Source organism: Mixophyes fleayi, chromosome 2, assembly GCF_038048845.1.
Source record: "Mixophyes fleayi isolate aMixFle1 chromosome 2, aMixFle1.hap1, whole genome shotgun sequence".
Classification (NCBI taxonomy): Eukaryota; Metazoa; Chordata; class Amphibia; order Anura; family Limnodynastidae; genus Mixophyes; species Mixophyes fleayi.
The window spans coordinates 172,728,337-172,752,848 of NC_134403.1; the positions used below are offsets into that span (position 1 = coordinate 172,728,337).

The 24,512-nt window shown below is 42.6% G+C and overlaps 1 protein-coding gene across 1 annotated transcript in view; it reads left to right on the forward strand.

Annotated features, from left to right (window-relative positions):
• The window catches only part of LOC142139871 (uncharacterized), a 481,886-nt gene that overhangs the window by 116,647 nt on the left and 340,727 nt on the right, over positions 1 to 24,512 (forward strand). Inside the window, exons 37-39 of the mRNA XM_075197730.1 lie at positions 10,085 to 10,211; positions 21,896 to 22,011; positions 22,987 to 23,091. Of these exons, the coding sequence (XP_075053831.1) occupies positions 10,085 to 10,211; positions 21,896 to 22,011; positions 22,987 to 23,091 (348 nt within the window). The remainder of the gene's footprint in view (positions 1 to 10,084; positions 10,212 to 21,895; positions 22,012 to 22,986; positions 23,092 to 24,512) is intronic.

Genomic DNA, 24,512 nt, shown 5'->3' on the forward strand with positions numbered 1-24,512 from the left:
ACCTTCTTATGTTTGGTTATACGTCCTAACTTGTGACTTCCATCAGCATTCCTGCCTAGTAGTGACCTTGTGAGTCTCTCTCTAAAATGAGTGTGGCGAGCCATTGTCTGATCTAATAGGTCAGCCTCCCAATTCTCCAGGCGCTTTGCATGAGATATGTTTAGGCACAGCAACGATCTGCCTATGGAGTATCGTCGAAGCGTCAGACTAGGGGACCTAGTGTTATTGTACCTCCCTTCTATGGGCCTCCCACCCCTTAATTCGAGTACTTCGGATATGTTTAGCGGGAATGGCACTAGTCCTATGTTATGCTGCCCTTGAGGCACGTGAGAGCACACCCAACACTCAGTTTGGTTTAGCACCTTACCCACCAGGGAGTGATAATCCTCCAAAGGATGCCCGCCTATATTCAGAGTACTGGGGGACTGGCATCGTTGGATGCATCTCTCGTCAACTAGGGAGTTGCAGAACTTGCAGATACAATACTCCTCAGACAATAGCCCCTCACACTGCCTCCGAGTTCCTGAGCTAGCAGAATTTTTCATAACCCCTGGACCAAGTTTGATAATGGGCTGCTCAGGATATCCTATTAACTTTTCTTCGGCCTCTATTTCATCCGTATCACTCCCAGAACTCTCCTCCGTCCTCCATCCTCCTTCACAAAAATAGAATGTCCTAGAAAAAGTAAAAACAAGGAAAATCCTGGAACAAAAGAAAAACAAAAACCGCCACTCCATCGCTGGAAAGATAGTTCTGAGGCAACGTCTCTGGTTCAGGTGTCTCAACTGCAGGCTTTAGGTCTCCCGGAACAGGCTCACAAGTGACAGCTCTATGTCGTCGGTCTGAGTCTTGTCTTGCACTTTCTCCGGATTATGGACTCTCCTGCAGTGGGTAGAATGGACCCAAGTGTCTCTCTCTGCAACCTTCAGTGATGTAGTACTGGTCAGCAGCACTTGGTACGGGCCTTCCCAACGGTCTGTTAAACAACCTGAACGTAAGAAATTGTGGATCATAACATAGTCTCCAGGTTCAACATCATGACAGTTCGTCTCTGGCATACCAGGTGACAGCATTTTTAGTTTTTGTTGTTGTTGTTTCAGCTGTCTACTCATTCTTATAAGATATTGTACAGTCACTTCATTATTACACTTTAAGTCGTCTTGTGGACTCACGATCAAATGAGGTTGTCGTCCGAACAGTATCTCAAAGGGGGACAGATTAAGAGGAGGTCTAGGAGTGGTTCGAATGCTGTGGAGGACCAACGGCAAAGCCTCAGGCCATGCCAACCCAGTTTCAGCCATTATCTTACCTAGTTTGTTCTTGATAGTACCGTTTACTCTCTCCACCTTACCACTGGCTTGTGGTCGGTAAGGGGTGTGAAGTCTGCTACTGATTCCCATGAGTTTACACATATTTTGGAAGACATCACCAGTAAAATGGGTACCCCTATCACTTTCAATGATTCTAGGGATACCGAACCTACACACAAAGTCTTGTACAATTTTCTTTGCAGTGAACACAGCAGTATTAGTGGCTGCCGGATATGCTTCTACCCAACCTGAAAACACATCAATACACACTAACACATATTTTAGATTCCTGCACGGTGGTAGTTGGATATAGTCGATTTGTATTACCTGAAAAGGTCCGTCTGTAGGAGGGATGTGGGATGGCTCAGTTGGAATAGTTTTCCCAACATTTTTCCTCAAACAAGTAAGACATGACATTGCTTTCTTACCAGCTTGAGAGGAAAATCCGGGAGCACACCAGTATGCTCTCACCAGTCTGCACATACCTTCTTTACCCAGGTGAGTCAGGCCGTGTGCTGCTTCAGCCAGGCTTGGATAGTATGTTCGGGGAGCTACAGGCTTACCTTGTCCATCCCTCCAGAGTCCTGAGGACTCTTGACCACATCCCTTCGCCTTCCAGACCGCCTTCTCCTGCAGGGAACACAAATCTTGCATTTCAATTAATTTCTGCGTGTCTAATGTCTGAAAAACCATCATAGTCTCGGTCGATACAGTCATAGGTTGCCCTGCTGCCCATTTAGCAGCTTCGTCTGCCCTGTTGTTGCCCAATGACACTGGGTCTTCTTCAAAGGTATGGGCTTTGCACTTTATGACGGCTACTGTTCTGGGTAACTGTATCGCTGTCAGAAGTCCTTTTATGTGTTGTGAGTGTGCCACTGGTGTACCTGCTGCTGTCGTAAAGTTTCTAAGACGCCAAAGGGCCCCAAAATCGTGCACTACCCCGAAGGCGTACCTAGAGTCAGTATATATATTGGCTGATTTACCCTCTGCCAGTTCACATGCTCTCTTTAGTGCTACTAGTTCCGCCACCTGGGCTGAGTGAGGTGGACCAAGGGGTTCAGCTTCTACCACATCCTGATCGTCTACAACAGCGTAACCAGTACATAGCTCTCCTGTCTCTGTCTGTCTATGGCAACTTCCGTCTGTATAAAACGTAAAATCTACATTTTCTAAGGGGGTGTCACGTATGTCGGGCCTTGCAGTAAAGGTCTGATTCAGGTGTTCCATACAGTCATGCGTGTCAGTATTCTTGCCTAACTCATCTTCAACCAGGGTCTCCTCACCTCCCACCCTTTGTGTCTCTTGAGACACATACGGAAGGTATGTAGCTGGATTTAGGGTGCTACATCATTTGATGGTGATGTTTGAAGGTGCCATCAGGGCTAGTTCCCACTTTGTGAATCTAGCTGAAGAAACATGTCTGGTTTGGGCTGAATTTAACAGAGCTGATACAGCATGGGGTGTATAGATGGTTGAATTATGTCCTAATACTACATCCTCGCTCTTACTTACTAGAAGGGCCGTTGCTGCTACACTTCTGAGACATGTTGGGAGTGATCTTGCCACATTGTCTAATTGTGCACTGTAGTATGCTACCGGTCTGCTAGCGTCACCATGTTTCTGTGCGAGGACACCTGCTGCACAGCCATCAGCTTCTGTACAATATAGCTCAAAAGGCTTTTCATAATCAGGTATTCCCAATGCAGGTGCTCTTGTCAGACTATCTTTAAGATTAAAGAACGCTTGCTCTGACTCTTCTGTGTGTACGACACGTTCTGGTTTTGAGGAAGAGACTAGCTCCTGCAATGGTAATGCCAGAATAGAAAAACCTGGGATCCAGGACCTACAGTATCCACACATCCCCAAGAAAGTACGAATCTGCTTCTGGCTCTGCGGCAGGGTCATGTGTTGTATGGCCTCAATTCTGTCGGTTGTCAGGTGTCTTAGCCCCTTAGTGAGGCAGTGTCCTAAGTATTTGACCTTAGTCTGACATGGCTGTAATTTATCCTTTGCCACCTTGTGCCCTGTTTGTGAAAGATGAAGCAACAACAATTTAGTATCATGTAAACATGACATAAAAGAATCAGAGCACAACAACAAATCGTCCACATATTGAATTAGAACAGACCCATTGTGGGGTTGAAAGGATTGCAAACAGTCATGTAAGGCTTGGGAGAAAATACTGGGGCTGTCAATGAACCCCTGGGGTAGTCTGGTCCATGTGTATTGCACTCCCCTGTAGGAGAATGCAAAAAGGTATTGGCAGTCAGGGTGAAGAGGGACTGAAAAGAAAGCAGAACATAGATCAATGACAGTAAAATGACTGGCAGACGGTGGAATCTGCATGAGGATGACAGCTGGATTCGGCACTACGGGGAATTGGCTCTCAACAACTTTGTTAATTCCCCTTAAGTCCTGGACTAATCTATAGCCCCTCCCCCCACTCTTCTTCACAGGGAAAATGGGACTATTTGCTGTACTGGCTGTACGAATTAAAATCCCTTGTTGTAACAGCCTCTCAATAACAGGATATACCCCTAGTTCCACCTCCGGTTTTAATGGATACTGTGGGATTTTTGGAGCTATCCTACCACTTTTTAGATTGACCATGACAGGGGCTACGTTTGCCATCAGTCCAGTGTCCTGTCCATCTCTGGTCCATAGGGAACCTGGTATTTCCAGCAACATCCCCTTTACTTGAGATGGACTTTGTTCTATAACAGGAGAGTGTAACATTAACCTTGGAGGGGTGTCCAATATGTCCTGTACCTCATGTGCAACCTTCTCGGGTATATCTAGGAACACACCATCTGAAGTACAGTATATGACACATCCCATTTTACATAACAAGTCTCTCCCTAGCAAGTTATTAGGAGCCGCTGCAGCCAAGAGAAACGAATGCTTAGTATGCAGAGGCCCGATAGTAACTTCGGCGGGTTTAGTTAGAGGATAATGTAACACTTTTCCCGTCACCCCCATAGCTGGAATAGTTTTGCTGGTCACCTGTAGATTGAAAGGAGAGGTTATCACAGATCGGGCCGCCCCTGTATCTACAAGAAAAGTTTGTTTCCTGCCAGCTATGTCAACTATCATTGTTGGTTCTTCACTCTGACTCTCAGTTAACCTCACTGGCTGTAGACTACAGGTATGACCTGACCCCTAGCGCTGACTAGTGATTTCCCGCGCAGCATTTGCTCCCGTAATATGCGCGGGTAGATGTGAGTCTTCTAGTCTATGTGAATCCTTTCTTGGAGGATATCTATGTGACCCACCCCTATGTGTATTGAGTCTTTCTTTATTACAATCTCTCCTGTAATGTCCTTCCTCGTTACAGTTGAAACACCTGATCACTTTAGGTTTCCTGTTATATGGGTTGTATGCTGGTGGTCGTGTATGCACCCCTTCTAGAGCCTGTATACTTACCGTCATTAACCTATCACTTTTCTCTTCCCTTTTTCTAAAAAGGTTCTTGTCATGCTCCACAGCAGACTCCCTAAGGAAGTCTACCGTGACGCCTCTCCAATTAGGTAATGTGGTTTGTACTCTCGTCTTTAAATTTTCCCTAAGGCCATCCATCAGTACCCCTACAGCTACCTCTCTGTGATGTGGGTCCTCACTTATGTTGGATATCCCAGTAAATCGTGCAATCGCTGTTATAGCTCTAGCAAAGTAATCTGAGGCAGTTTCACTATCCTTTTGTTTAATGGTGAAAATCTTACTCCAATTTACTACTACTGGAAAACAGATGGCTAAGTGTTTGACAATTTGTTCTATATTCCGTTGGTTAATCTCATCAGTCAGGGTGTCATCTTCCTCCAACAAACAATCTCCAATAAATTTTTGTATGTTAGTATTGGGAGGAAGACACGCCCTCAACACTACCCGCCAATCCTTACTGGTTGGTTCATGAGCATTCCCTAAGTCTTTAACAAATTTCTGACATTTAGCTAACTCTTTTCTAGGATCTGGGAATTCAGTCATAATGGAACGTAATTCTGATCTAGTCCAGGGACAATGCATTGTAACATTTCTTAAAGGAACTACACCATCCTTATCCGGTTTCCCATTGGGAACTGATATTGTGCGGACCGGGAACACACCCTCTGATACACTAACTTCAGGGGACGCTACAGGATTTACAGGCCCTAGATTTAGAACACTTTCACTCCTAGTGATCACGCTACTCTCACCTATCTCAGCCATTTTCTCATACTTACGCTGAGCCTCTAGTACATTAACAGCATGGGCAATGGCCGAAATCACAGTGGGTTCATCTTCGTTTTCAGATACACTTGATTGAAACTGATTTAAAACAGGGTACAACTTAGTAATTTTTCTATTTTCAGTTTTAACAACGGCTGTACTTACCCCTCCCGCCACATAAGGTGGCGGGGGCGCGCTTGCGCTGAGTTCGCCACGCTTCTCAATGGTTACATCCGCCTTGCGCGCGCTTTTCGCCACGCCTATTTCCGGTTTGCATTCGCTGCTCTGCCACGTGTTACCTTCCATTTGCCACAATTTTAAACAATCATTATGTCTATTTCTCTTTTTCGTTGACTTGATCAACCATATTTTATCTTTTACAGTATTCAGTACCTCTGCATTAAAACTCCCTATTGTTGGGAAAGGCCTATCACAAGCTTTGGTCATCCCGACCCACGTGTCACAATACACAGTTGCATATGCACCATACTTCTTACACATGAGAAACCTCGCTGAACCAATAGGGCCTTCCTTAGGCAGTACACTGACCATCTCTAGCGTATGCTTAGCACCCATGTTGAACAATATACCTTCTACCCGGAACACAGACACACCGCAATGCTCTGTTCCTTCCGGCCAAATGTGAAATACAGACACACCGCAATGCTCTGTTCTTTCCACCTAATAATTTCAACTCTGTTGCTATACTCACCGCTAGAGATCTATAATCCTCGGTGAACGTATTTCCTTTAGCCGCGCTCACTCGCTTTTCCCTAATACAGAAATATCACTGTGGGCCCCAAGGGCTATCAGCTCCTCGATACCCTGGCTAAACCACAAAATCTGCTGAGTTTATTATCGCTGGGAGCGCAAAGTCGATACAATCAACCTGCCTTTCCAGTATAATTCCTCCTAGCTGCTTCACCAATTCGCACTAACGGTGCGACCGGATCGCACTGCCTACCAATACTAATTATTAGCAAACCTTGCGATCTATTGGTAGCGCTTTGCGAAAACCCAGTTTTCGCATTCGGTATACCTGCCCTGTATACCGTCCTTCAGTTGGGCAATCCGCCTCGTCAGACAGCAACTGAGCACCTCAACAATAAAACAGTGTATCTACGTTACAACATCACACACTATACACCTTTTCTGCGCAGAAAATCAAAAGTTCCCAACAATAGTAATAATGTCTCAGAGGCTTTCACAAATAATTATACTATGCATGTATAATAACTATCAAAACGATTGTTTAACCACGTGGCAAGTTTACCGGAAGTTCGCGTACGCACAGCAGGAAGTACACATACGCTAAACAATGCAATACAGTTAAAACGCACAATGACAGAAAAAAGAAACAGTTTTCTCTTTTGTCCCTAGGTTCTAGTTAGCGTGCCCTAGATAATGCAAAACGGACATTCGGTTTCGCAACACAGAGTAACATTCAGGTTTTGAACACCATGCGTTCTTACCCGTTTATGACGCGTCTCCACCCTTTGTTGAGGAACCGAAATCCGTTGGTCTTGCGTATCATCGGCAACGAAACCTCCAAAGCTCACGAGCCCCCAATTGTTATGTGCATATTGTCGCTAACCAATAACGATTGTTGAACCTCGATTTGTGTTTCCAACGCACAAAGATTTATTCGCAATAAGTGGAAACAAATATGCTCAAGCGAAGTAATAGTAAATACAGCCGTTACTTATCGCAGGCGCTCTGGATCCAGTGCAGTCATTCAATCCTGAAGTCTGGGGACAAGATGTCTGCACTCTGGATCACAAGCTGCTGCTTATATACACAATCAAATACAGTAATACAATGAAGATGGTATAGCTTGCATCTATTGGTCCGGGTCTCAGGAATGTCCAAGGGGTCGTCAATTATTGGCTGGTTCATCCTAAGGAATCCAAAGGAGGGGGTCCTCTCTGCAGGGGGTATGCTCTGCTCTTCCCGCCAGAATTCCTTAGTCTTAAGTAGTTCATAATTCTCTATCATTCATAACTTGCGTATGCACTCTGCGATTCCCTCGCAGAGTGAACCAAACAGTAGGATATGTAACAAGGTTCATTATGATACCACTCATGATGTTATTCCTTTAACCCGTTCTGTGTATTTCACTAATATGCATGTAACTCTGACATAACATATAAATACTACTATATTTCGACATAACTGACTATGTGTTGCAACTACCAATAATGTGTACTATTTTATAAGTATGCGTGTTAGTGCGAATGTATGGTAAAAGACCAATTGCTGTTGCTGCCACGTGTAGTGGATGCGTACGCCCTTTCACGCCGTAGCGTGCCCTTGTACGTCGATGCGTACCGTATGCATCTTTTCAGACAAAGACAACCAAGTTTGCTAGACTTTAATTGAAATGACTTTATCCAATTTGCTGACTTCGACAGTGTCATCTATAAAATTACCCCCCAGAGTGCATCAATGCTATTTATCTGAAACAAGATATTAGCAGGAGACATTGAAATAAATATTCATAACAGCCCAATTCTCTGAGACAACGTTTTTGTTATCTTGAGAATCTGTCAAAATATATCAGTGCAAAAAGATTAGAAAAATAGGAAAACCATGTAACATTTGTAATACTGATGAATATTAAATATGCATGTATAAGCATCTTGTTACTAATTAACTGAGAGCTGCATAATATAAGTCTGAAAGCAACTGTAACCAGCAAAAGCTCTAAAGTAGAAACATTTCAATATTTATTACATTTGTAGAATCTTTTCACTAAAGGACAGTAAATCTAGTGCACATTTTTCTATGAGAAGTCAAAAATATGCTTAACTTGAATTGTACATAACAGGTTAATCTGCGGAAAGTATTAAGCAATGAGATCCTACATACAGGGTAGAGTTGTCATCCTGCAGCTGGGAATTAATGTCAACCAATAAACACACATGTAATGCAATCCTTGCTGACTTATAGGAGATCATTTTCTATGGGGTTGTGCGCTATTGTTTATATCCTTAGTGGGTTAATTGACAGCTATTAAAGTGACCCTAGTTTCTCTCGGTCTGTATGTGTGTGTTAGGGAATTTAGACTGTAAGCTCCAAAGGGGCAGGGACTGATATGAGTGAGTTCTCTGTGCAGCGCTGCGGAATTAGTGCTGCTATATATTTAGCTGCTGCTGATGACGACGGCTACTAAGTGCGCATATTTGCATTTTTTTTCAGCTGTCAGCCTTACTATGTCATTTTCTGAATTTCAAATTCTCATTGTCAAACTGGTGAAGCCCAGTGAATATGAGTAGATAGTGAGAACTGTATCCACAATGCAAAATAGGAAAAAATTGCATTGTCCACTTGGTCTATATTAAATATGAAGGACTTTAGAAAGGAGCACCAAGTTCTAGGGACAAATCTTTTGTCTCTAAACAATTCCTATTGGTAGAAGTGTTATGCATTTCAAAGAGCAGATCCTTATATGACAGAGGAAAACATGGACATGAAACATAAAATGCATATTTATAGAGTGACCACAAAATCCCAACATAGGTCAACAGGATTTACAGAGGTAATGCTGCAGTCAAGGATGTTTTATAGACAGTTGTTATTATTATTATTATTTATTTATATAGCGCCACTAATTCCGCAGCGCTGTACAGAGAACTCACTCACATCAGTCCCTGCCCCATTGGAGCTTACAGTCTAAACTCCCTAACACACACACACACACACACACACACACACACACAATGCAATTTTTTTAAGCTTTTTAGTTACTGAAGCTCCTTCATCTGATGAATTCATGGCTGCTCTTATAGTAACCAGTAGCAAGCAACCTACACTGTTAACAAATCACAAGTTTCTTTTTGGTTACTGTAAGAGGAGCCATGGCCCGATCAATAAACGGTGCTTCAGTAAAGCTTATTAGATGATACATTGTCTGTAGCCCTCTAGTACTGCATGGGGCTTTCACATGAGAGGTGCCCCTTCCCCCCTTCCTTATTCCCCATTGCAGCTGCTCCCCTTGTTACCAAGATAGCTCCATACCTGATTACAGCTGCAAGATAAAAGATGGTTGTAAATGCTTTCCTTAAAAAAAAAAAAAATACCACATTATTCCAGCCAATTGTGGTGCCTCTAGAAGTGATTTGTCTATATCTCTTGATGGCACTATACAGTTTAGACTTTCATTTATTATTATTTTATAGGAAATTTACTTTGTTTCCCTTTCATTTAATGAACCATTTGAGGTTTATTTGAGAGGATTAGTGTCTCTACCAAATGATTACAAACTGCTTGGTTGATGTTTGTTAGAAAAATCAGTATTCCAATATCCTCTGTTGAGTGGACTGCTGGATGTAGGGCTCACAGACTGCGGTCTGTATTTGCATGTCCTTAATATTATAAGAAATAACAAAGAACAGATTGTATTCATGTGGCGTTGAGGACATTTGCAGAACATTGCACAGTGTGAATTCACCAGCTGCCAATGAGGTAATCATAATAATAGTAATCATAATATAGTAGTTTGAGTTAGGAGCTCATTGAGCAAAATCATTTTGCTGACTCTAGCAATAAAATATTCTACCCTTTATTTATAGGGCTGCCTTAAGGATCTGACAGAAGGAATTGAGTATGCTGCCAAGATATTAAATGAAATTCCCCAGAAAGACATTCAGCTGCTTTCTGAAAGAACCTCAAAGGCAGAGAGGAAAGAAAATGGGCAAGGTAAGTCATACTTAATGATCTTGGTTGGCGTCCATTGATCTGCTCTAGGTTCCTTGGAGAGTCAGATATCTATAAAAGTCTTTTAAAACAGGTCTGAATGTTCATTTTTAACATTAGCAAGTGCTGTTGTGCATTTGTGTTAAAACAGGCTGTAATTTTCTGTGATCCAGCCATTTCCCAGAAAGAGTACTTTATATAAAATGGCTTGAAAAAAGGTACACTACATAATAGGCTGAACAAAAAGCAATTGGTTTGTAAGGGCTTAGCACATGTGTCATAAATTATACCTTATACCTAGGACAAGTACATGAGCTTTATAGATCACTATACTGTTCTATGCTTGTGTTTACTCTTTGCCCCTAAGTCAATCTGTTTGTGGAAATTGATTAATAATTCTTCTGATTTGCTTGAGTGCAGATGTGTTACTGTAATAAAGCAGTCTGAGGCAGCATGTTTTTTCTTTTTTGCAGAATGACGAGTGGGGTGTGGTGGGGGGACAGAGTAAATTGTGATCAGCATGCGGCGAGTTGTATAATGTGCACATTTAGTTCCTGCCAAATGTAGGCCCTGTTTAGGCCTACGTGTGTGAATGCAGTAATAACTCTGAACATCATAGGAATCAGTGATTCCTCTGTAGTGATGGACGGGAGTATATATGAGTTTTCAAGAAGCATAATGAATAAATTGCTGCTAAAAGTTGTGCACAATGGCAGCAGCCCCACCGGTTCTGAGAGACAGACATTACCCACTATGTTTCACTGCTAATGGCCCTCTTAAACGAAATGGGGTGGCTATCCTATTTAGTAATAGAGTAGAGTATATTCATAAATCTTCCATAGTGGACAAGGCAGGTACATATTTGATCTTGATTGGCACATTAGACAATAAACTAGTTACTATAGTTTCGGTGTATGCCCCAAACTCTAGACAGGTTCCTTTTCTGAAGGGGGTCTTTCAAGAAATAGAAAAGTATAAAGAAAGAGTTCTGATAGTGATGGGAGACTTTAATATAGTCACAGATCCAAAATTGGATAGGTCCACCCGATCTTTGACTCCCTCCTCGGATACGGAGACTTCGGGCCCCTCCTTGGCCTTCACCAGGTTATTGGCGGAATTTGACTTATATGACGTGTGGAGAACTGCAGATCCCAATGGCAGGGACTATACATACTTCTCCTCTGTTCACAATTCATATTCACGTATTGATCTAGTCATTACTGATAAGTGGACTTTACAGGCTACCAAGGTGATTCAAATTTTGCCAATAACATGGTCGGACCATGCTCCAGTACTTTGGTCATGGAAGAGCGCTAATGTTTACACCCCCCCCCCCCCCCCAGGCCGTGGCGTATGCCGACATATCTCTTATCTCTTTTGGAAGCTAGACTGGACATAAAAAAAGCGATAGAACAGTATTGTCAAACTAACGCCCCATCAGATACGAACATTTTTAACTTTTGGTGTGCGTTGAAGGCATTTGTGAGAGGGACAGCGATCCAGACGGGGGCCCGGTTGAAAAGGGCCAATGGATATCTACAAAAAGAACTCGAGGTTAAGTTGCATAAATTAGATTCCCAGAATAAAACATGTCCCTCTAAAGAGTTGAAAAAAGAAATAGCCCTAGTTCGAGCTCAACTCCAGAAAATGTTACTATCTAAGACCCAACTAGCATTAACTAGACTCCGACAAAGGTTCTATGTGGCAGGGAACCGAGCAGGGAAGCTTATGGCTAGGAAACTTAGAGGCCAGCCGGCTCAGAATAGAATTAAACATTTGCTAGATAATAAAGGATGAAAGTGTCTAACCCAAGGGACATTGCTAACATGTTCGCTCAGTATTACTCTAAATTATACAATTTGAAGGACGATAGCTCTACTCACCAGCCAATCCCTGCAGACATAGAGGGGTTTCTGCACAGTCTCCATATCCCGACAATTGACCCAGTGACGGGGGTTGCCCTGTCTGCTCCCTGGTCCTGAGATGAGATTCAGGAGGTTATTAAGAATCTTCCGTCAGATAAAGCTCCAGGACCGGATGGTTATATAAATGGTTTTTATGTGACATTCCAGGAAGAGCTCCTTCCGATACTTGAGCAATTGTTTAATGATGTTTCATCTCAGGGGTCATTCTCAACTGAGATGTTGGAGTCTCAGCTAGTTACCATTCCTAAGCTGGGGAAGGACCCTACTTTGTGTCTCAACTAAAAGTTGTGCACAATGCACTATTGATCAATCATGCATTTTCTTAAAAACCTGTATACACAGACATTCATTTCTGCATAGGAGTCAATTATTGGCAGTGTTTGTGCTACCTAAGGTGAACTAAGGTTTAGGGGGTACCCAAGTAACTGAGCAGCTGCTGCCTGATTTTTAAATTAAACACTCCCTATGTCTTCATTTTCTGACAGTGCGGAAGTGGTGGGTGTATTTAAGTAATTAATTGTGTAAAAATGTTATCCACCCATCTTCTCTCCCCTGCCATTTCTTGCTTTGTAGAACAGGTATGCAGAGGAGGCAGATGTCAGGTTCTGTGGTCATGTGATTATACACATCACACTGCTGCTTGCTCTTCAGTGTTGTTAAGTTGGGAGCAGGGTGCTCAGTGGTTGTGTCACAGCACAGCACTAGACTCCAGGCACTTATACTGAGGAGCAACAGTGTGATGCTTTGGATGACATAATTTCAGAGCCTATCATCCCCATCCTCTGCACGCCTAGTCTACAAGATTAGAATCGTCAGAAGAGGAAAAGAGTGAAAAGGTGTAGGAATTGCAGAGTGGGTAGTGAGAGAGAGTAGTATAAATAGGCAGAGGGCTGAAAGAGGGGAACATGAATTACAATGGAAGGGGAGGGAGTTAAAGATTGAATAAAGGGACATTTGGGAGGTGAAGTATGTCCCCTATAAAGCAGAGCGGTGTGAAGAGGGAGCTGAGTACATCTCGCATGGGGATGAGCAGAATTTCAGTGCTGAGCGGTGAGAGAGTTAGATGACAGACCAGAATTCCGTCTCATGGCCACTCCTCCTCTGATGGCATGATGAGGGGGCGTGGGCACAAGCCTCGCCTAGGTGCCTCGAATAAACAAGTTCTCTATCTAATTATTAAATGAATACATTTCAGTAGTTAATTCAAAATTATTCATCTATAACATTTTCTTTAAATAATCAATGGCTAAACATCCAAATAGCAACAGCTCACAACAATATGTTTTCAACTCCTCCTGTTTCATATAAATATACAAACAAGTAAGGTGTATAAACTTTTATATAGAAGTGTTTTGGATAACAAATTTTCTGCCATCAGTTTGAGTACTTAGATATCTATTCTATAAAGTTGGGGAACCCCGCTCCTTCCATTATCTCTCTTCCTCTCCTCACAGCATGACACTGCCTCTTATCATAGGCAGACCTACAATTACTTATGTAATACCAAGATTGGACAGGGCACTGCCACCCACAAGATCAGCACACTAATCTCCTGAAATATTCTGTGCTGCTATGAGCATATCAATGATGTGATTGGCTTTAGGTTGTTCTATCACTGCCTTCTTAAGATCTGGGAACATTCAAGCAAGTACGAGATAACAAAAAGGTACTCTAGCTCTGGTCCAATGTACCTTAAAAAGTCCTGCACACATTTTAATGCGCCAAATGTATTTTAATATGCAAACTTTGATTTCAATAAGCAGCAAACACACCTTAATTTCTGCTCTTATTTATTAATTTTTCATTGCATTATTTTCAGTACTTAATTTCAGTGAAGAGTGGTTCACATCTCATTAACTAATAGCTTATAACTAGAATAGTATGCTTATGTCCTGTGACATCAATACTAGGGATGAGCGCGCTCGGATTTCTGAAATCCGAGCCCACCCGAACGTTGCGGATCCGAGTCGGATCCGAGACAGATCCGGGTATTGGCGCCAAATTCAAAAGTGAAACTGAGGCTCTGACTCATAATCCCGTTGTCGGATCTCGCGATACTCGGATCCTATAAATTCCCCGCTAGTCGCCGCCATCTTCACTCGGGCATTGATCAGGGTAGAGGGAGGGTGTGTTAGGTGGTCCTCTGTGCTGTTTAGTTCTGTGCTGTTTAGTTCTGTGCTGTTTAGTGCTGTGCTGTTTAGTGCTGTGCTGTGCTGTGCTGTGCTGTGTTCTGCAGTATCAGTCCAGTGGTGCTGTGTGCTGTGCTCTGTCCTTCTGAGGTCAGTGGTGCTGCTGGGTCCTGTGCTGTGTCCTGTTCAGTCCAGTGGTGCTGTGTCCTGTGCTCTGTGCTTCTAAGGGCATAGTTATTTCCCCAATATTCCCCTGTGTTTAAAAAAATAAAAAAAAGTTTTTTTTATAAAATACCAAAAACTACTTTAATATTTTTTAATTACCACAAAATTTTCACAACCAATCCTGCAGTATAAGCCCATTGGTACTGCAATATTACCAAGTTCACACATTCAGCAGTAAAAGTCCAGTGGTACTGCAATATTACAAAGTTTACACATTCTGCAGTATCAGTCCAGTGGTGCTGTGTCCTGTGCTCTGTCCTGCTGAGTTCCGTAGTGCTGCTGGGTCCTGTGCCGTGTCCTGTTCAGTCCAGTGGTGCTGTGTCCTGTGCTCTGTGCTTCTAAGGGCATAGTTATTTCCCCATTATTCCCAAGTTTGTAAAAAATAAAAAAAAAGTAAAAAAAAATAAAAAAATTAAAAAAAAAAAAAAATATATAATAATTATAACCAAATTTGCAAAACCAATCCAGCATTATAAGTCCATTGGTACTGCAATATTACCAAGTTCACACATTCAGCAGTAAAAGTCCAGTGGTACTGCAATATTACAAAGTTTACACATTCTGCAGTATCAGTCCAGTGGTGCTGTGTCCTGTGCTCTGTCCTGCTGAGTTCCGTAGTGCTGCTGGGTCCTGTGCCGTGTCCTGTTCAGTCCAGTGGTGCTGTGTCCTGTGCTCTGTGCTTCTAAGGGCATAGTTATTTCCCCATTATTCCCAAGTTTGTAAAAAATAAAAAAAAAGTAAAAAAAAATAAAAAATTAAAAAAAAAAAAAATATATATAATAATTATAACCAAATTTGCAAAACCAATCCAGCATTATAAGTCCATTGGTACTGCAATATTACCAAGTTCACACATTCAGCAGTAAAAGTCCAGTGGTACTGCAATATTACAAAGTTTACACATTCTGCAGTATCAGTCCAGTGGTGCTGTGTCCTGTGCTCTGTCCTGCTGAGTTCCGTAGTGCTGCTGGGTCCTGTGCCGTGTCCTGTTCAGTCCAGTGGTGCTGTGTCCTGTGCTCTGTGCTTCTAAGGGCATAGTTATTTCCCCATTATTCCCAAGTTTGTAAAAAATAAAAAAAAAGTAAAAAAAAATAAAAAATTTAAAAAAAAAAAAATATATATAATAATTATAACCAAATTTGCAAAACCAATCCAGCATTATAAGTCCATTGGTACTGCAATATTACCAAGTTCACACATTCTGCAGTATCTTGTGCTACATATAATGGAGACCAAAAATTTGGAGGATAAAGTAGGGAAAGATCAAGACCCACTTCCTCCTAATGCTGAAGCTGCTGCCACTAGTCATGACATAGACGATGAAATGCCATCAACGTCGTCTTCCAAGCCCGATGCCCAATCTCGTAGTACCGGGCATGTAAAATCCAAAAAGCCCAAGTTAAGAAAAAGTAGCAAAAAGAGAAACTTAAAATCATCTGAGGAGAAACGTAAAGTTGCCAATATGCCATTTACGACACGGAGTGGCAAGGAACGGCTTAGGCCCTGGCCCGTGTTCATGACTAGTGGTTCAGCTTCACCCACGGATCTTAGCCCTCCTCCTCCTCCCCCCCCCTACAAAAAATTGAAGAGAGTTATGCTGTCAGCAACAAAACAGCAAACAACTCTGCCTTCTAAAGAGAAATTATCACAAATCCCCAAGGCGAGTCCAAGCGTGTTGGTGGTTGTCAAGCCTGACCTTCCCATCACTGTACGGGAAGAGGTGGCTCGGGAGGAGGCTATTGATGATGTAGCTGGCGCTGTGGAGGAACTTGATGATGAGGATGGTGATGTGGTTATTGTAAATGAGGCACCAGGGGGGGAAACAGCTGATGTCCATGGGATGAAAAAGCCCATCGTCATGCCTGGTCAGAAGACCAAAAAATGCACCTCTTCGGTCTGGAGTTATTTTTATCCAAATCCAGACAACCAATGTATGGCAATATGTAGCTTATGTAAAGCTCAAATAAGCAGGGGTAAGGATCTTGCCCACCTAGGAACATCCTCCCTTATACGTCACCTGAATAACCTTCATAGTTCAGTGGTTAGTTCAGGAACTGGGGCTAGGACCCTCATCGGTACAGGGACACCTAAATCCCGTGGTCCAGTTGGATACACACCAGCAACACCCTCCTCGTCAACTTCCTCCACAATCTCCATCAGATTCAGTCCTGCAGCCCAAGTCACCAGCCAGACTGAGTCCTCCTCAATACGGGATTCATCCGAGGAATCCTGCAGCGGTACGCCTACTACTGCCACTGCTGCTGTTGCTGCTGTTAGTCGGTCATCTTCCCAGAGGGGAAGTCGTAAGACCGCTAAGTCTTTCACCAAACAATTGACCGTCCAACAGTCGTTTGCCATGACCACCAAATACGATAGTAGTCACCCTATTGCAAAGCGTATAACTGCGGCTGTAACTGCAATGTTGGTGTTAGACGTGCGCCCGGTGTCCGCCATCAGTGGAGTGGGATTTAGAGGGTTGATGGAGGTATTGTGTCCCCGGTACCAAATCCCCTCGAGATTCCACTTCACTAGGCAGGCGATACCAAAAATGTACAGAGAAGTACGATCAAGTGTCCTCAGTGCTCTTAAAAATGCGGTTGTACCCACTGTCCACTTAACCACGGACATGTGGACAAGTGGTTCTGGGCAAACGAAGGACTATATGACTGTGACAGCCCACTGGGTAGATGCATCCCCTTCCGCAGCAACAGCAACAGCTGCATCAGTAGCAGCATCTACAAAATGGCTGCTCATGCAAAGGCAGGCAACATTGTGCATTACAGGCTTTAATAAGAGGCACAACGCTGCCAACATATTAGAGAAAATGAGGGAAATTATCTCCCAGTGGCTTACCCCACTTAGACTCTCATGGGGATTTGTGGTGTCAGACAATGCCAGTAACATTGTGCGGGCATTAAATATGGGCAATTTCCAGCACGTCCCATGTTTTGCCCACACCATTAATTTGGTGGTGCAGCATTACCTCAAGAGTGACAGGGGTGTGCAGGAGATGCTTGCGGTGGCCCGCAAAATTGCTGGACACTTTCGGCATTCAGCCAGTGCCTACCGCAGACTAGAGGCACATCAGAAAAGCTTGAACCTGCCCTGCCATCACCTCAAACAAGAGGTTGTGACGCGCTGGAACTCCACCCTCTATATGCTGCAGAGGATGGAGGAGCAGCAAAAGGCCATTCAGGCCTACACAGCCACCTACGACATAGGCAAAGGAGTGGGGATGCGCCTGAGTCAAGCGCAGTGGAGACTGATTTCCGTGTTGTGCAAGGTTCTGCAGCCATTTGAACTTGCCACACGAGAAGTCAGTTCCGACACTGCCAGCTTGAGTCAGGTCATTCCCCTGATCAGGCTGTTGCAGAAGCAGCTGGAGAAAGTGAGGGAGGAGCTGGTAAGCCATTGCGATTACAGCAAGCATGTAGCTCTTGTGGATGTAGCCCTTCGTACGCTTTGCCAGGATCCGAGGGTGGTCACTCTTTTAAAGTCAGAGGAATACATTCTGGCCACCGTGCTCGATCCTCGGTTTAAAGCGTATGTTGTGTCTCTGTTTCCGGCGGACACAAATCTACAGCGGTGCAAAGACCTGCTGGTCAGGAGATTGTCCTCTGAAGAGGACCGTGACATGCCAACAGCTCCACCCTCATTTTCTTCCACATCTATGGCTGCGAGGAAAAAGCTCAGTTTTCCCAAAAGAGGCACTGGCGGGGATGCTGATAACATCTGGTCCGGACTGAAGGACCTGCCAACCATTGCAGACATGTCTACTCTCGCTGCATTGGATGCTGTCACAATAGAAAAAATTGTGGATGATTACTTTGCTGACACCATCCAAGTAGACATGTCAGACAGTCCATATTGTTACTGGCAGGAAAAAAAGGCAGTTTGGAAGCCCCTGTACAAACTGGCTCTATTTTACCTGAGTTGTCCCCCCTCCAGTGTGTACTCGGAAAGAGTTTTTAGTGCAGCGGGGAACCTGGTCAGTGAGCGGCGAAGGAGGTTGCTTCCTCACAACGTTGAAAAAATGATGTTTATAAAAATGAATAATCAATTCCTCAATGAAGTACAGCACTGCCCTCCAGATACTACAGAGGGACCTGTGGTTGTGGAGTCCAGCGGGGACGAATTGATAATGTGTGATGAGGAGGAAGTACACACTGTAGGGGGAGAGGAATCAGAGGTTGAGGATGAGGACGACATCTTGCCTCAGTAGAGCCTGTTTAGTCTGTACAGGGAGAGATGAATAGCTTTTTTGGTGTGGGGGCCCAAACAAACCAATCATTTCAGTCAAAGTTGTTTGGTAGGCCCTGTCGCTGAAATGATTGGTTTGTTAAAGTGTGCATGTCCTATTTCAACAACAGACCTCTCAACTGCAGCTCATCCCTCCTCTGCGGGGATAATGTCTCCTGTGCTCTGACACGTCACTCTGTGTACTCTCAGCCTCAGGATCTGACACTACAGCTACCATGCCTCTTGTAGCAGCCCTCACTCCAGGGCCTCTTCCATGTGCAGTGTCCCCCTCTCTCTTGGGTTCACTATAGTGGCATGGAGTTCTCCCCCTCATCCAGGGCACACATTCCTTGCCCTGGCTCAGTCACCACGCTCAGACTTCCAGGCAATGCTGGGGGAGCCTGGGAGCTTCCACCCCAGGTCCCCAGCTACAACTCTCCTCTCCTGTGTCTTCTCTCTCTTTCTGACACTTGAAAGATCGTGCCTTTAAATGAAAAAGTCAGTCTTGATTGCACGACTATGTGCAAGTGCAACAGGGACATTTTTTTGGGTTTACAAAGTCAAACAGTAACACTACGACCCTGTCTGTCTGGGGTCTGTCAATGACGAATTGTCTGGAGCATGTTTTGAGGAGGTATTGTGGCCCCGGTATCAAATTGGGTACCGGGGCCACCCCACTATGCAGTCCAGATACTTGTTTGGTGGAATTCCGACACGTGGAGGGTTTTTTAATTATATTGTGGCCTCGGTACCAAATTGTGTACCGGGGCCACCACACTACGCAGTCAAGATAGATAGATGCGTATCATAGATAAAGTACATTCAGTGGTGTGGGGCAAATTGAAAAATATTCAAAATGCACTGACATTATCAAAAACAAGAGGTTGTCACATGCTAAAACTCCAACATGTATATGATGGAGAGGATGGAGGAGCAGCCGTATGTGTAGTGTAATGCAGACCTGTTGAAGGTTTTTTATATATTTTATTGTGGTGCCCAGTGCCCACTCCTCTACGCAGTCCAGGTACATTTATTGGTGCGAATCAAACAAGTTGATGGTTTTCTTATTATATATATTGTGGTGACCCACTCCTCTACGCAGTCCAGGTACATTTATTGGTGCGAATCAAACAAGTTGATGGTTTTCTTATTATATATATTGTGGTGACCCACTCCTCTACGCAGTCCAGGTACATTTATTGGTGCGATTCATAAAAGTTCAGGGTTTTTAAGATATTGTGGTGACCCACTCCTCTACGCAGTCCAGGTACATTTATTGGTGCGATTCATAAAAGTTCAGGGTTTTTAATATATTGTGGTGACCCACTCCTCTACGCAGTCCAGGTACATTTATTGGTGCGAATCAAACAAGTTGATGGTTTTCTTATTATATATATTGTGGTGACCCACTCCTCTACGCAGTCCAGGTACATTTATTGGTGCGATTCATAAAAGTTCAGGGTTTTTAAGATATTGTGGTGACCCACTCCTCTACGCAGTCCAGGTACATTTATTGGTGCGAATCAAACAAGTTGATGGTTTTCTTATTATATATATTGTGGTGACCCACTCCTCTACGCAGTCCAGGTACATTTATTGGTGCGATTCATAAAAGTTCAGGGTTTTTAATATATTGTGGTGACCCACTCCTCTACGCAGTCCAGGTACATTTATTGGTGCGAATCAAACCAGTTGATGGTTTTCTTATTATATATATTGTGGTGACCCACTCCTCTACGCAGTCCAGGTACATTTATTGGTGCGATTCATAAAAGTTCAGGGTTTTTAATATATTGTGGTGACCCACTCCTCTACGCAGTCCAGGTACATTTATTGGTGCGAATCAAACAAGTTGATGGTTTTCTTATTATATATATTGTGGTGACCCACTCCTCTACGCAGTCCAGGTACATTTATTGGTGCGATTCATAAAAGTTCAGGGTTTTTAAGATATTGTGGTGACCCACTCCTCTACGCAGTCCAGGTACATTTATTGGTGCGAATCAAACAAGTTGATGGTTTTCTTATTATATATATTGTGGTGACCCACTCCTCTACGCAGTCCAGGTACATTTATTGGTGCGATTCATAAAAGTTCAGGGTTTTTAATATATTGTGGTGACCCACTCCTCTACGCAGTCCAGGTACATTTATTGGTGCGAATCAAACCAGTTGATGGTTTTCTTATTATATATATTGTGGTGACCCACTCCTCTACGCAGTCCAGGTACATTTATTGGTGCGATTCATAAAAGTTCAGGGTTTTTAATATATTGTGGTGACCCACTCCTCTACGCAGTCCAGGTACAATTATTGGTGCGAATCATAAAAGTTCAGGGTTTTTAATATATATTGTGGTGACCCACTCCTCTACGCAGTCCAGAAAGATACCTTGTTGCAACGTTTTGGACTAATAACTATATTGTGAGGTGTTCAGAATACACTGTAAATTAGTGGAAATGCTTGTTATTGAATGTTATTGAGGTTAATAATAGCCTAGGAGTGAAAATAAGCCCAAAAACTTGATTTTTAAACTTTTTATGTTTTTTTCAAAAAAAATCCGAATCCAATACCTTAAATCCGAACCGAGACCTTTCGTCAAGTGTTTTGCGAGACAAATCCGAACCTCAAAAATAACGAAAATCCGGATCCAAAACACAAAACACGAGACCTCAAAAGTCGCCGGTGCACATCCCTAATCAATACCTTGTCATCTCAGTAAGCTCTACTGCAAACATAGATACATATAAAGCTCGGTCAGAAAGAACTATACTTTTAAAGCAGTGGATTCAGCACTGCTCCATAAAATAGAAGTATTCTATTCCACTTGGGCTCCACAAATTACTAGCAGCCACCTTATCCCTTTATACATTTGCTGTGTGTATTTATGTGATCCAGGTCCTTTATGCTGCTAGTCTCCATAACTGGTGCATAGGGTTCTATGCCTGTAGTTATGCTCTTGTGATACTTGAACAAAAAAGGTGACATATTATTTATTATTATTTATGTTTGAAAAGTATAAAATGCTGGGAATATGTGGAAGCAGAACATGAACTTTAATAGTCAAGGAAATTGGAAGTGTAAACATATATATAATAGTATTGCTCCTATTTCACAAATGTTTGAGTCAAAAACCTGAGCTTTGTTTCTGAGTTTTCCTTTCTCCCAGGTGAAGGCGAGAACTTGGGGAAAGAGCAAGATACCAGCCTGCTAGCTCCCAAACCCACACTGTCTCCAGGAGATGCAGTGAAACTCACCAACCACATCCTTCTACTTTTATATCAGGTAAATGCTATATGTTGTATCTATAATAATCTTTTATCAACAAAGTCACATGTTAGCATCTGTGTGAAAACAAAATGTTTTAACAAATTTAAAAGTGTATGTTATTAACATACAAGAAAATGAAAAAGGAATAGCAAGTGTTAGAACTTGTAGAATGTAAATATTCTGGTATGGTGCTTTAATTATGCTGATTTCTGCAAGTTACTAGATGGGCCTGAAGACCTTTGCTACCTAAGAGGCTATTAGGCACCAGGAGTCAGGGGTGTCAATGGGTTCCCCCTAGCTTCAACGAAGGGGGGGCCTGAAGACCCTTATCCCCCTAAGGAGCCTTTTGGTTCCAGGGTATGGGGAGGAACAGGGCTCTTTCTCTTTAGAGAAAGGTCCATAGACCCAAGCCTTTAGTACAGGCTTTTGCACTTGGAGATTTCACTTCAATAAGAAAAAAAAATTCTGACAGCTCTGACCTTGATGGATGAATGTCCAGTATGCTAATCAGGTTACTGAGATGCGGGGCATGAGACATGGGTTATGATCTTATCGCAGCGATAGAAAATTTTCTTTAACCTAAGTTTAGCAAGAAAATGTTGCTGAGCATGCTCAGATCCCCAGTGATACTGACTGGCAGCAGATAATCAAACTCTTAGGGCTAGATTTACTAAACTGCGGGTTTGAAAAAGTGGAGATGTTGCCTTTAGCAACCAATCACATTCTAGCTGTCATTTTGTAGAATATACTAAATAAATTATAGCTAGAATCTGATTGGTTGCTATAGGCAACATCTCCTCTTTTTCAAACCCACAGTTTAAAAAATACACCCCCGTAGCCCTTTGCCAGCCAGTCTTTGTTCCATTTGCACATTTGTATGATACAAATCCTTTAATGTTTATTTCAGTGAATTAATAATTGTTCTGAATTTTTTAATTTCTCTGAAAGGCAGTATTAGGTAAAATTTCTCTTTTGTGATTGTAATTTTAGCGTGATGTTGCAAGTCAAATTCTATCAGGAATAGTGCCTATATGGAAACAGGGCCAGCCATTGTGCTATGAATATGATGCCAGTACTAAGGACATTGTTGTGAAGGTAAGAGAATATTTAGAATAACTGTACTCTGTAGGCAGAGGATAAGAAAATACCATACTACTTCACCAACTAAAATATAAACAGTACAAACATTTATTTGCATGAAGATATAGCAATCAATGCAACATATGCTACAAAATGTTTGCAAACATGACTGGTGAAAGCCAATATTTGTGCACATGCTAAAGGACATCTAAAACTTATAATGAGATGTAAGTAATATTCAGAAACTAAGTGCAACATTTTGTCATCTTCATTGGAATTAATGATATTTAGCAGTAGATAAGAAAAAGGGAAACAGTTTACTATGCACTAGATTTCCTTGTGTGTTTTTTGAGACACAAAAAAGGCACATCCTGCACTACAAGTTAAATTTGCCTCTGTTTTTGCACAAATGCTCAGGTTATTATGTATCATAGATTTTTCATGCGAGAGTCGCATTTATTTAGCGTCAGGTGCAAATTTTGGCCGCCAAGCAAACCATGCTGCAAAGGGTGAAAATGGAAACATACTGGTCAGCTCTATTCTTACACTGCAGTTCTGAGTTGAGCTATGCCTTGCCCCCTCACAAACCTAAATCAGTTTCTACAAATTATATCCCCCACCCCCCACAGCACAAAGTGTGTTTTACAGGTGCCAATTCTGCATCCAGTAGCTGTGTTTGCTCCCATCTCCAAATCAGCCCCCTTGGCTTTACACCAGAGTCCACAGATACTCCTCCCAGCGCCCTTCAGGGTGTATGTCCACTCCTTGAAGACACATATGCTAAACTAGAAGTGCGCACATGTTTAAAGAAAGGCAGAAATATCTGTGTATATGCAAATTGTAAATATGACACCATTTAAATTAGGGATGTGCACCGGCGACTTTTGAGGTCTCGTGTTTTGTGTTTTGGATCCGGATTTTCGTTATTTTTGGGGTTCGGATTTGTCTCGCAAAACACTTGACGAAAGGTCTCGGTTCGGATTTAAGGTTTTGGATTCGGATTTTTTTTGAAAAAAACATAAAAAGTTTAAAAATCAAGTTTTTGGGCTTATTTTCACTCCTAGGCTATTATTAACCTCAATAACATTCAATAACAAGCATTTCCACTAATTTACAGTGTATTCTGAACACCTCACAATATAGTTATTAGTCCAAAACGTTGCAACAAGGTATCTTTCTGGACTGCGTAGAGGAGTGGGTCACCACAATATATATTAAAAACCCTGAACTTTTATGATTCGCACCAATAAATGTACCTGGACTGCGTAGAGGAGTGGGTCACCACAATATATATTAAAAACCCTGAACTTTTATGATTCGCACCAATAAATGTACCTGGACTGCGTAGAGGAGTGGGTCACCACAATATATATTAAAAACCCTGAACTTTTATGAATCGCACCAATAAATGTACCTGGACTGCGTAGAGGAGTGGG